At 40.2% G+C, this 12,057-nt stretch overlaps 1 protein-coding gene across 2 annotated transcripts in view; it reads right to left on the bottom strand.

Annotated features, from left to right (window-relative positions):
• Positions 1 to 12,057, bottom strand: part of LOC105385378 — a 38,538-nt gene that overhangs the window by 3,477 nt on the left and 23,004 nt on the right. The window contains exons 3-6 of one of the 2 annotated variants that reach the window (XM_048623476.1): positions 4,569 to 4,700; positions 1,748 to 2,389; positions 1,440 to 1,639; positions 648 to 735 (exon numbers count right to left, since the gene is read on the bottom strand). In XM_048623476.1, the coding sequence (XP_048479433.1) occupies positions 648 to 735; positions 1,440 to 1,639; positions 1,748 to 2,389; positions 4,569 to 4,700 (1,062 nt within the window). Of the gene's footprint in view, positions 1 to 635; positions 736 to 1,439; positions 1,640 to 1,747; positions 2,390 to 4,568; positions 4,701 to 12,057 lie in introns of both variants that reach the window. The other variant, XM_048623475.1, reaches the window with a different exon arrangement.

The raw sequence follows: 12,057 nt of genomic DNA, 5'->3' as shown, positions 1-12,057 counted from the left end.
ATTTTTCTTTTGCTGCGTATTAACAATACAGCTAGCGAGTTTCGATATCCACCGACAGCCAGCAAAACTAGGTAATTTTATGGTTCAGGTGGCTTAGACATATGTATAGATAGGAAAGCTTGGAAGATTTTTTTTCCTGGTAAGGAACCATAAGTAAACACGCACGCAGCAAAGGCCCTAACTAAACTATCAATATTGGTATTCTCGTAGATGTTTGCTCGCATATAGCTGTGTGGCTATTTAGATTCTTATTTGGGTTGGTATAAGGAACTTTGCGGTCCGCTATTGGACATGACCCCCCTAATAGCCTTGAGTCAATTGAGTTGAAAGGGCCTGGTGCTAAAAGCATAATTTCTTCCGGATTACCATTATGCTCCATAAGACTGACCCGGGAAGCTAAAAACTCCTCAAAGACGGGACAACATTTAATGTTAAATGTATTATTAGAGTCGGTTACACAATGTCCGAATATAATTAAGTTAGCTATCGGTGTGACAAAAATCATATTATCAGCATGAGTTTTATCCTACAGATAACCTTTATCCAGACATTGCGAAACTCTCCCGAAACACCAGAAATACCAGGTTAACAGAAGTGTAAAGAGGTGCGGTAAAAGGAAGTGTGCAGACAGTTACCTTTCCCAGTACCTTCACAGGTCTCGTCCGAGCCATCAGGGCAGTCCTTGCGTCCGTCACACACGAAGTACCAGCTGATGCAGACACCTGTTGATCGGCACTGGAGGACAAACGGGAAACATTGGTTATGATTTTAGCAAATATTATAGAATACCGTTAAGGAATTTTATTGCAACTGCAAGTCAATGAAATTCGAAGAACTCTGCATTCTGCGTTATTTTATTACTTTTGATACGTGATGGGTCATAACTACTCATAAGTCATAAGTCGTACAGTACTACATCGAACACTCGTTAACACTTACATTTCATACAACGGGAACGCAGTTAACCAGGTGAAAGTATGAAAGTATTAACTAGGTACATTCAGCAACAACTCCTGATTATATAATATATAATACCTGCCTGATGCATGAAGTTTTCCTTATTGGAAATGTTTCACATATTGTGAAATGTTCCGGTTTCCGCGAAGACGCTTGTTTTCTTGTCACTTACTTTCAAATACTTGTAATCATTGTTACAATTATTTTTACACTTCATTTAATTCTAATGAGCGATCGCTTTGAATAATTTGAATCGCTTTAATTGATCGCATGTGCATGTTAATTACCTATACCATCTTAAATTGTAAAAATGTGCTTTTAACACCAATGTCCAATTAATTATACACACTTAAGTTAACTATATACCTACTTACATACATCAAGTAACTATAACATGCGTCGTCATTTACAGACACGATATCATAAATTCCTACTCTCCGCTTAATTATGATACTACCAAATTAAAAAGCCTTATTCCTCACCTGGAAGGTCCCGGGCAGGCACCCCCGGTTCCTAGCTGAGCAGGCGGCGGTGGAGTTGGTTCTGTAGGCGCAGTCACATCGCTTGTTGGCGCAGCGCGAGTAGGCGTCCATCTGCTGGCACTGGGCGTCAGTGAGGCACGGCATGCCCAGAGACACTGGCCCTAGGTCTTGGACTGACTCTGTTCGGGTCCGGTGCTTGTCTGTGGAACAATGTTAATAATTTAGCTAAATGTTTACACAATACCGAATAATAAGGAATCTCAATAAGCTGTATTCAATGTGAATATTTATGATGTTATTTTGATTACCTTTCAAGGATGACTTCTTCTGTTGATGACCAGTTTTGTAAGGCTTCCCAGAGTTCTGATGAAGTTTGGACCCACTCTTCTTGTTCGTCTTCTTGTCTACAGTCGGTTGTGTCACCACTCTGTACACTGGCTGATCGTTTGCGTGAAGGTTCGCTGTTAGCTCATCTACGCCCACCATAGTTTCGTTTGGCTCCCCGTCTTTCCTGATAGATATGGGGAGCCGTTTCGCCGGCTCCACTGTTGGAGCTTTCATGACAGCCTGCATGAGCGGGCTGTCTTCTTGCGTGCTCAGGACGTCGTTTTTGTTCGTCGACAGCGGCAGTTTGCTCGGCTGAGGATCGTCGAGTTCAGAAAATTCATATTTTGTCCCATCAGCACCAACTTTGACGTTAGTTTGTGCCGCTGCTGCTACTCTCTCAGACGGACTACTCGATACATCCGCGACGGTAGGGTCTTCTTCGGCGATGACAGCTTCTGTAGGATACGTAGGTTTTTGCGCTACACATCTGTCGCCAATTTTCCTGAAGGAGGGGTTGCAGCCACACCTCCCGAAGAGGTTCGGTATGACGAATTCGCAGTGACTCTCCTTGTCCCACAGACGGCAGTGCTCGTTGCTATAACAGACGTGTCCCGGCGGCGCGGCTGAAATCACACCATATTTTTATTTGATTATACCGCAATTTGCGAGTTTATTACGAGAAATATCAGTTATTACAAGTAATTTGTGATATATATCGCAAACAAATGGCATGGCAGCTGGTAGGCAGCAATTTTCTCAATAGTAGCCATACGGTCTGTCGCTGCTCCATTGGCCTGGTACAGTTGTAAATGACCGTCCGGGGTTTCACATGTTATTGCTCTAAGTACATTCTTTATGATTATTAACTCTATCAAGGAATCTAAGTGATAATTTAACTGGTCCGGTACACTTAACTACGTAGGTCGGCAGGTAGGCAATAATAAGTACTGAAGTAGGTATATTTTGGATCAAACCAACATAACTTTTATTAGATTAGACCCAATTGTTGAGAAATTCAGTCTTTTATAAAACAATTAAGTATAGTAGTTGTAGGTACATCCGATCCAGTTATTCATTGTTACCTCAGCCTCTCGGCTATCGAAGCGATATATGGCTAGGTATATAAGTACTTGATAAGTAGCACGATTCTCACAGTTAGACCATATATTATTTTATTATGGCCCATAATAAGAGCATTCACATGGTTTTCGAACAATCCAGTTAGAATTTCTCATGAGCATTTGCGATTTATTAAGGAATCAACTGACGAGGAATTTCAATTAAGCTTTCCTTAGGTACTTTACTATGAAAAACTAAAATATTTACCTTAATAGTACCCAATTTAATGCTACCGTGGTTAATCGTAGAAAATCTTATAGGCATAATTATGGTAAAAACAGGCTGCCGCAAAATAAAAGAGAAAATACAGGCATTGAGGACTTTCATTTTCTAGGCTTGATAGAATTATACGGCAGCTTATCATTTCGATCTAGTCCAGTAAATGCCCGGGCGGCCCAGACTGCGGTGATTTGACGTGGTTGAACGGTCGATCACTGATACCGCCGCCCAGTTCTGGTGAAATTGAAAGTTATTGCTACTAACCATCAATATTCTATACTGTTAGATTTGGTGCGCAGATAAATCAGTCTTTAAAATTAAAGAAAGCACAAAATATAAGTAGGGTTTCATTTTTCGAAAAATAAACTGTTCTGGCTAGCCTTAACTAAGTAAACCCTAATGAGTCTGCGGACAAAGTCATTAGATATCATAATAAAATTAGCTATCAGACAATCACAAACCAGTAAATCCTATGATCATAGCTGCGTTCCAAAACATGAACAATTACGCTATTCCTAACGGTTTTAAACCCAAAGGGCCGACTACTGGAGGGTGGCCGACTTTATGGGTCTCTACTGAACCCCTACACTGGTGAGTCCAGCAGCAAACAAAGTATCCACTCACGAGACAAGCAAGTGTGCTTCCTGAACTGCAGATGTCCGTCGGTGCAGCGGCACACGCCCTCGAGGCACGCGCTGTATGCCACCTTCAGTGAACACTGCTCCGACACCGCGCACTCTGAGCCCAATAACACGGGCCACAAACCAACTGTAGGGGTTTGTAGTCAGTCCATGGATACTCTATATGACGAAAAACGAACGAAGTTTCCGGAGCGCTGCGGGCTCACGCTCCACGACTCTACCTCACGTGCCGATTACGCCACAGCTCTCGTGCCTTCGATTTTCTTCAGTATACATACTATTGCAAAAAGGGTATACTAAACCGAAAGGGGGTGGTTTCTAAAACTTGTAGAACAAAAGTTGATCAAAATGACCCATTGATTGAGTCACCCCCTTTCGGCTTAGTATACCCTTTTTTCAAAACCCTGTAAGGTATACAATATCAACTCACGAGACAAGCAAGTGTGCTTCCTGAACTGCAGATGCCCGTCGGTGCAGCGACACACGCCCTCGAGGCACGCGCTGTACGCCACCTTCAGTGAACACTGCTCCGACACCGCGCACTCCGAGACAATAACACCAGCCACAAACCAACTGCAGGGGTTTGTAGTCAGTCCATGGCACTCTAAGAAAACTAAGTTTCGAAGCGCCGCTGCTGCATGAGCCAGGATCTCGTTGTAAACGGGCCAATTGCACGACTCTCGTTCGTTCGTTTTCATTAGTAAAAAGTAACCCGCTATAACCACGGGAAAAGACATCTGACAGAACCCTTATTACATTCGTAGTAAGGTAGTTTTTGTTTGTTTCCCGTGGAATGGTAAATAGTAACTCAACAAATACTCACGAGACAAGCAAGTGTGCTTCCTGAACTGCAGATGGCCGTCTGTGCAGCGGCACACGCCCTCGAGGCACGCGCTGTACGCCACCTTCAGTGAACACTGCTCCGACACCGCACACTCCGAGCCCAGCAGGGTCGCTGCAACAAGAGAAGGTAGGTTGTGTTATGGTATGGTATGGGTTATGGAATGTTGTGGTTGAACCCCAGAAGGGTCGCTGCAACAAGAGGAATGCATGAAGAGAGCGTAGGATATGTTATGATAAGGTTGGAGCAAGGTCGGAGCCCAGTAGGGTGGCTTCAACAAACAGGAGTGGCATGAAGGTAATGTGGCTATGAGATGAGGTTGGAGGATGAGGGGCTTGACTGCAGTTGTGGCTTCAACAAGAGGAATGGCATGAATATAAGGTAGGTTGTGTTATGATGAAGTTGGAGCCCAGCAGGATCGCTGCAACAAGAGGAGAGATATGAAGAGAAGGTAGGTGGTTGGGGGATGATAATCAGAATCTGAGCATGAAGAGAAGTGGGGGAGGTGGTGTGATGATGATGATGTTATAGTCATTGGGGAATGTCAGCTACCCAGCTACCGACCACATATAAAAATAAAAATATTGTACCTATACATATTTTTAATGCTGTTGTTATGTTAGGAAGCCAAATAATAAGATCGATCCCAGTGATGGAAGAGTTTCTTCTATGGTCGCCATTAAGCTTAAGAATCTTAAATTTCAGAATAATACAAAACAGCCATAATATGCACTTTAGAAAATGTAGGTGTATGGTTGGATTCTTTGAATGGTAGGTGGGTTCCGTTCGATTATTTACGGTAGATTACTTATGCATGCAACGTATGTAGCGTTTTATTTTGAAGATACAAAATGTACGTGTAGCAACTGGATTAGCATCTAACAGACAGTTCTATTTCCATTACTTTATTGTCAAAAGACCCAAATAACAGCACGCAACCCGCAACGCACACCTGTCGCTCAAAGGATTTTATTTGCTGTTCCGCTACACCGCTTGTTTTGTATTCATGGATTAGGAACGATGATTTATTGGTATAAAAATTATAAAATACCTGTTTACAAGGAAATTAACAGGTGATCAACGATTAATTATGCACGCGATTTATATACATGAGGAATTTAATTAGATTTCCTTGCGATTTATTAGCAAGTCTAAAAAAGAAAGAGGCACCCGCGGCCAGTTCCGCGCCATGTCTTAATTAATGTGTCCGATCGGGAAACATTTACAATTTACACCTATCAATAATAGCTTAGATAACCAATTTAGGCAAAAACATATTTAGAAAGTCACTAAGGATTATTATTCTTGTGTTGGTTTACCTAATTAATTATAATTATGTAAAGCGATTGAGTAATATTGTTATGGATACTAGGATATAAGTGTGAATAAAATTATGTCTTTAAGCATGTATTCGAAGTTCAGAAGATATCATAATTATATTGCATGACTGGGTGTCATTATGCTTCGCATCAGGAGCTTTTCAAATATTATCAACCTTATCATTCAATTTCTTTTCAGAGATTGCGGCACAGCGGCTCTGATAAAGCGTATAATGGTGTACCCATTTATTATATTGGCTGTCTATCCGTGGATAATGACGCGATGTGCGTGTCTTTTCAATCTGTATCTTCAGTTATGATCTGGGTCACAGACATAAAGTCAAGGTCGATTTGGTCTAGCACAGTTGGCAATATAGGAATTGTGGGTCATACAATTTGCGTCAGTTTTCATCTGCTTTATAAGCTAGGATTTCCGTAGCGTACCTAAGTGTCGAAGTGATAAGTGGATGAAGCTCTGTGGTTTGGGATTCCTTTAGCTATGACATGCACTTATGGCTGGCGAATCGCCTCGGGTCTCCGCTCGTCATAACGGTTACGGTCATACGAGCCCTGAATCACCTTCTACGAATATTGCACGGAAACAAAACACGCTATTACCTCCTCTGAACTCACATATTACAAGTGCATCAGCATGAGTCTGTTGCCTACTCTGTGTTGTGGAGCCTCAGGCAGTGGCGGCTTCTGCGAACTATTTTAAGAGTAGCGGACAATGCAGAAATATTTTATGATGTTGTGGTTAACCTTTTTATGTTTGCGGTGTTTATTTATAGTAAGTACGAGAAGCTACGTACTTGTGCGGCTGGCTTTTGATTTTATAAACGCTTATGAAATATTTCATCTTAACTACTCGTACTTCACAAAGGTACTTTTTATGAAAAGTATCATTCAGAGGATTATCAGATCTATTAGTTGGGTTGGTCGTTTATATCATGTCTTGCTTGCTCTATACTACTCATCCTTTGTTTGAAAGATTATCTATATTTTCACATAAGACCTCAGGTGCCAAAATTTGACTATTTCATCGCATTCCGCCGGCCACTCAGTTGCCATGCATATCTGGGCTAATAAGAGTTCCGCACTCCGCAGCTGAACGGGGTGGTACGGGGGACCACTCTATATGACGAAAAACAAAGTCTCGGAGCTATGCTGCGCGAGCCACGACTCTATCTCGTTTTGTATTAACGTGCTGATTGCACGGCATCTCTCATTCATTTGTTTTTTATCAGTATAGAGTATGCCTCCTGTACCTACACGTCACGCATGCGTGTCCACGAAGACTCCAGTCACCACGTCTTTGTAATAATAAGCTCAAATCGGTGGCCCATTGTCTGCCCCGCGGTGCAGAAGAAGTGGATGAGATCAAAGATATAAGGTGCGTGCGACATTAGCCACTGTGCATGTTTTAGGTTAATTACGAGTTGAAGATGTATAAATGGCGGCCAAATTGTTACAGTTTTGTTGAAGTACCAACCTACCTCAAGCTACGAACAGTGGTTTAATCATTTAATCTGATACTGATAGTGCTATACCCGAATGCACTGTAAAGATAAGATAGCCAACATACGGAACATCATGAAAAAATAATTCGCGAGGGTGTGTATCGGTGTGTTGATTCCTGCACTTGGCCCACATGAATGAAACTTTTGTGCATATCCCCATAATCTCGACCACGCTATTTTTCACACATCCAGATGTGCTCAATCTAAATGTTTCCTTCACGTTTCCTCACTATGTAATCTGTTGGCATATCTATGTCGTGAGAAGCGGGCGCGTTACCCGACCAATCTACCACCGGCAAAGCTCAAAGAGGCACAGTACAGTAAAGTTGTTTGCATAACATCTTAATTTAATTTATGCTAAACGTAAAACGACAGCTCTTTCCAGAACTAAGTAATCAATTGCTTAATTTAGGCTTTCAAGTAAACAATTTTAGATTTACGATACTTATTCGAAATTATGTAAAGTTATCAATTAATTATGTAAACCAATTAATATTAATTTATACGGAATATAAGACAGTTCGGAAGGTAAGTATTGAAATTTCTGTTACCTACTCGTACTTTATTTAAATTACCAACTGTATTTTTCGCACAAAAATTGCATCGCTTCTCGTTGGAAGTCCAGTAGCAAAGCCTATTAGAAGTCTGGGATAGGCAGCATAATAATGGTGAATCAATTAGTTTGTCAGTGTTTATTCGTTACAAACATACATAAGTACATAACTATTCTTCAACATACACATACATACTAGATACACGATAACCGTTAAAAATGTCATGTAGAGGACCTAGATATACTTACTTAAATTTGTAGATTACTGTGAGTAGCTTTAAGTACACCTTCACCAATTATTTTTATTTATAGCATGCAACTTTACAATTATACCTACGTATTGGCGGACGTAACAATTTTATTAGTATCATTATCCGAGTTTAAAAGTGATGAGTACGCACGACCGTTCCCCTTAGCTCCAACTTGGTCTGACAGCCTGACAGCACAGATATATCCACCAACATATCTAGACTATACTTAGCCTGGTTCGGACTGGTAGCAGGACTAGTTTGGAAATGACGCCGAAGAGCCTGGAGGTTATAATGCGGCAAGTTACTTGGCGACCCTCCTTGCGGGGTGAAAGAAGTGGCGGGGGCGAGGTAGCACGACATGCTACACACGTAGAAAAGTGTGCCCGGATTAATCTCGCGATAGCTTGTAACTATTTCTGACGTAAGTAAAATTTTATTCTATGACTGTTCCCGTAAATGTCATATTTAGCTTAAAATTTATAGTTTGACAGCATTAAGGGTCTGTTCCACAATGTCTGGTTAGTGGCTACCTGACGGATAAAATACATGCTGTCACTTTCTGTTATTATTTTTTAGACAGTGACAGCATGTATTTTATCCGACAGGTAGCGACTAACCAGACATTGTGGAACAGGGGCTAAAATTTGGATGTTTACCTTCAGAATATCTACCAATTTGAATTTATTTATGTAAAAGTGTTTTATTTTATAAATCAATTTCCATGTCACTTTCATGTTCACTCTCTGTTTGAACTTGTTCATCGTCGTCGTCATCCTCATCTTCATCATCGTTTTCATTAACTTCAATTATAAATCTAAGACAAAAACCAATTTATGTTTAATTTACAATAAATTATAAATAAACAATAACATACCTGTCCAATACATCGTCAAATACTCTATCAGATTTATAATACTCGTCTTAATTTTTTATGACATGGTCGTCACAATTTCTCCACTTTTTAGGCGAATAATTAGAGAAAAGCAACTCTAAGTCTTTTATCTCTTTATCTAAGTTAGAGTCAATCGACGTTCTTGCGAGCTCGCCTTTCACGTACCGCCACACAAGTTCAATAGGATTTAATTCCAGGTGGTATAGGGGTAGGCGAAGCACGATATGACCATTTTCTTTCAAAATTTCATCAATTTTGTAATTTTTCTCTGTGTTTTGCTCATTAATTACTTTCATTAAATCACATAAATTTTGGTTGCTTTCCTAGTTACAAGAACTGACAACTGACGCACTGTCATATGGACTCTTCGTCTTTGTTGTTTACTTTTTCGTATCTGACTGCGCAGTACCAACCTTTAGCCGCGTAGCATGACTGATCCGGTACGCTGTTCTACAAGAAGCCCCTATATTGAGACATTATACGATTTGTTGTTTTTAACGTTATTTTGTTGACGAATTATAGATACCTAATAATAATATAATGATAATATTAAAAAGGCCTCAACACTCATCCTAAGACTAATGGTCTCAGAATCAATGATCTCATGTGGGTCGCACTCAAATTATGACAGACTATATTAGACATGTGGCCGCCTCGGCTGCGCGGCCGAGACTGCCGTAACAATGACATGCAGTGCACGCGTTGCCCTTCCCCGCTACCCTCCCGCTACCCGCTGTCGTCTTGGGTACCTCGTCCTCTCCGCGTCTTTCACCCCGCAAGGAGGGTCGCCAAGCAACTTGCCAATCTATAGCAACTCTAGCTCTTCACAACTTTGTGGATCACATTCACAACTTTATTTACTTATCTAACTACAAGTTTTACGACTGACCACTACTGACTGAAATCTCTACTGAAAAATAATAAAAAAAAACGATGAAAAATTGAGTCTGTTCTAAATTATGTATGTTGCATTTACCTCCGTATCTGAGACACGTAGTTTTCGTAAGGAGTTGAAATGAACAAAATAAAAACCCTTCTGCCAAAACACCCATAAGCCATAAGTCCCATAACCCATTTTCTTCTAAGCTGCATAGGTACAGTATTAAATTTATTTAATTAATGAAACATGTAGGTAAATCTGATTATTATCTCTTCTGAAGCAGTAAAAGCGGGCTCTGCCCGAGGTTATTTGAGCTTCGATAAATTGAATGCAACGGATACGAGCCTGCGGCTTAATTTTCCTCGCTAATTAAAGGAAATTAACAGCCAGCCTATTAGTGGGTGAAATTAATAGTGTAGACGTGGTAAAATATGCATATATATTGCTTATATATTTTTTAGATAGCTAACTAAGGTACATTTACAGGCCGTTGTGTAGGTAAACTTCTTATTGTAGATGATGGCAGAATATAGTGTCTGTAACGTATTAGGTATTCTATGACCTATGCTTAGCAATATTAGAAACGGTAAAGTTACAATCATGGTATAATAATCATGGTTACCCAACCTTATTCTCAAAATTAATATAATATTTCATCGCTTAACTAAGCCATCATGTATAACGGCGTTAAGTGATTAACCTTACTCCCAGTATAGTAGCGTTTACAACTACGTGCCGTAAATTAATGCATAATGCAGAAGAAAAGTACAGTCTATAAAGTTATTATTATAGCAATTAAGATGTAGTGTAGGCCTGACGCCTAGCGGTCCCGAGTTCTATCCCGGTTCAAAAATGTAGCTTGACTGGATGCGCGCGCGCAGGTAGGCGGTCGCAGTTCAGAAGTGTGTTACACACTTACCTACACACTGCACGCCGCATCCGCCTCCGCCACCGTTCCCGCCGCGAGGCAGGTTCGCCATACCACAAAACGAAGTGTATGTCCGGTTAAACGGTAATTTACATTTATTAGAAATATTATAGGGAATCGTAGATATTGCGTTAGTATTCCTGTGTCTAGATTGATTAGGTGGTAGGTGCCTCTTCTTATGTGCTTACGGGCACTTACGACTGAACTGACTCTGGATCTGGTCATATTTTTTTGTATCACATCAAACAGTAGGCAAATTTGTAAACAATTAACATACATTCTCCAGAGTTAATAAATTTGTCGGCATTGCCATACTTATGAAAACAACCATGCCTAATTTGGTAGAGAAGTAGGTAGTATTTGGAAAGAAGGCAAGCGTGGGATAACGATCCAGTATATGATTATAAAAGTAGCAATAAAGATTGAAAGTAGGTACCTAGTTAATACATTTAAAAGAAAAATGGAGCGACGGAGACAGTGGAGATGTTTCTCTACGGATACCTAAGTAAAGTAGTGTCCGCGATTTTGTCGTGCGACGAATCCTGAGATAACATCTCTCTGTCGGTTTCCATTTGTCTGACACTGTTCTGCAGTCACGGTCTCAACTTTAAAGAAATCGACCGACAGTCTAGAAAACTGTGTCTTAATAATACCACCTTCACGATCACGGAGTTTATTTATAAGGCGCCATGAATCCATAAAAGACAGATTCTAGAGAGTGAAACCGATTTAAAAATTGGTTAAATGAATCCATTAAAAACACATTAGCAATCAAAGCTGAAGAGAGTTCAGTGGCCACAATTGAAGTTTGTTTTGCACACAATCGCATATGGCACTTAAAAGTTATGAAGAGTGAAAGTATATCTTTATTGTAGTTAGAATAACCTCTTCATCTGCATTTCTTTATATTTGTAACAAAGCTCTACCACAAAGTACAATAAAGGAAATATTCATTTTGTTTAAAAGCCATGTCACGACTTGCGTCCATTACGACATCCGATTTTTTTGATTCTCAGATTCACACAAAGGAAGGGAAAAGTTTGTAAGAGTAATATTAGAACGTCAAGTGTAATTCTAATTATATATATAATTTTTCTGCATTTATTTTATAGAGTAGCATTAAATTCA

Source organism: Plutella xylostella, chromosome 10, assembly GCF_932276165.1.
Source record: "Plutella xylostella chromosome 10, ilPluXylo3.1, whole genome shotgun sequence".
Lineage (NCBI taxonomy): Eukaryota > Metazoa > Arthropoda > Insecta > Lepidoptera > Plutellidae > Plutella > Plutella xylostella.
The sequence above is the reverse complement of the archived record's forward strand: the minus strand, read 5'-3'. Positions and strand labels throughout refer to the sequence as shown.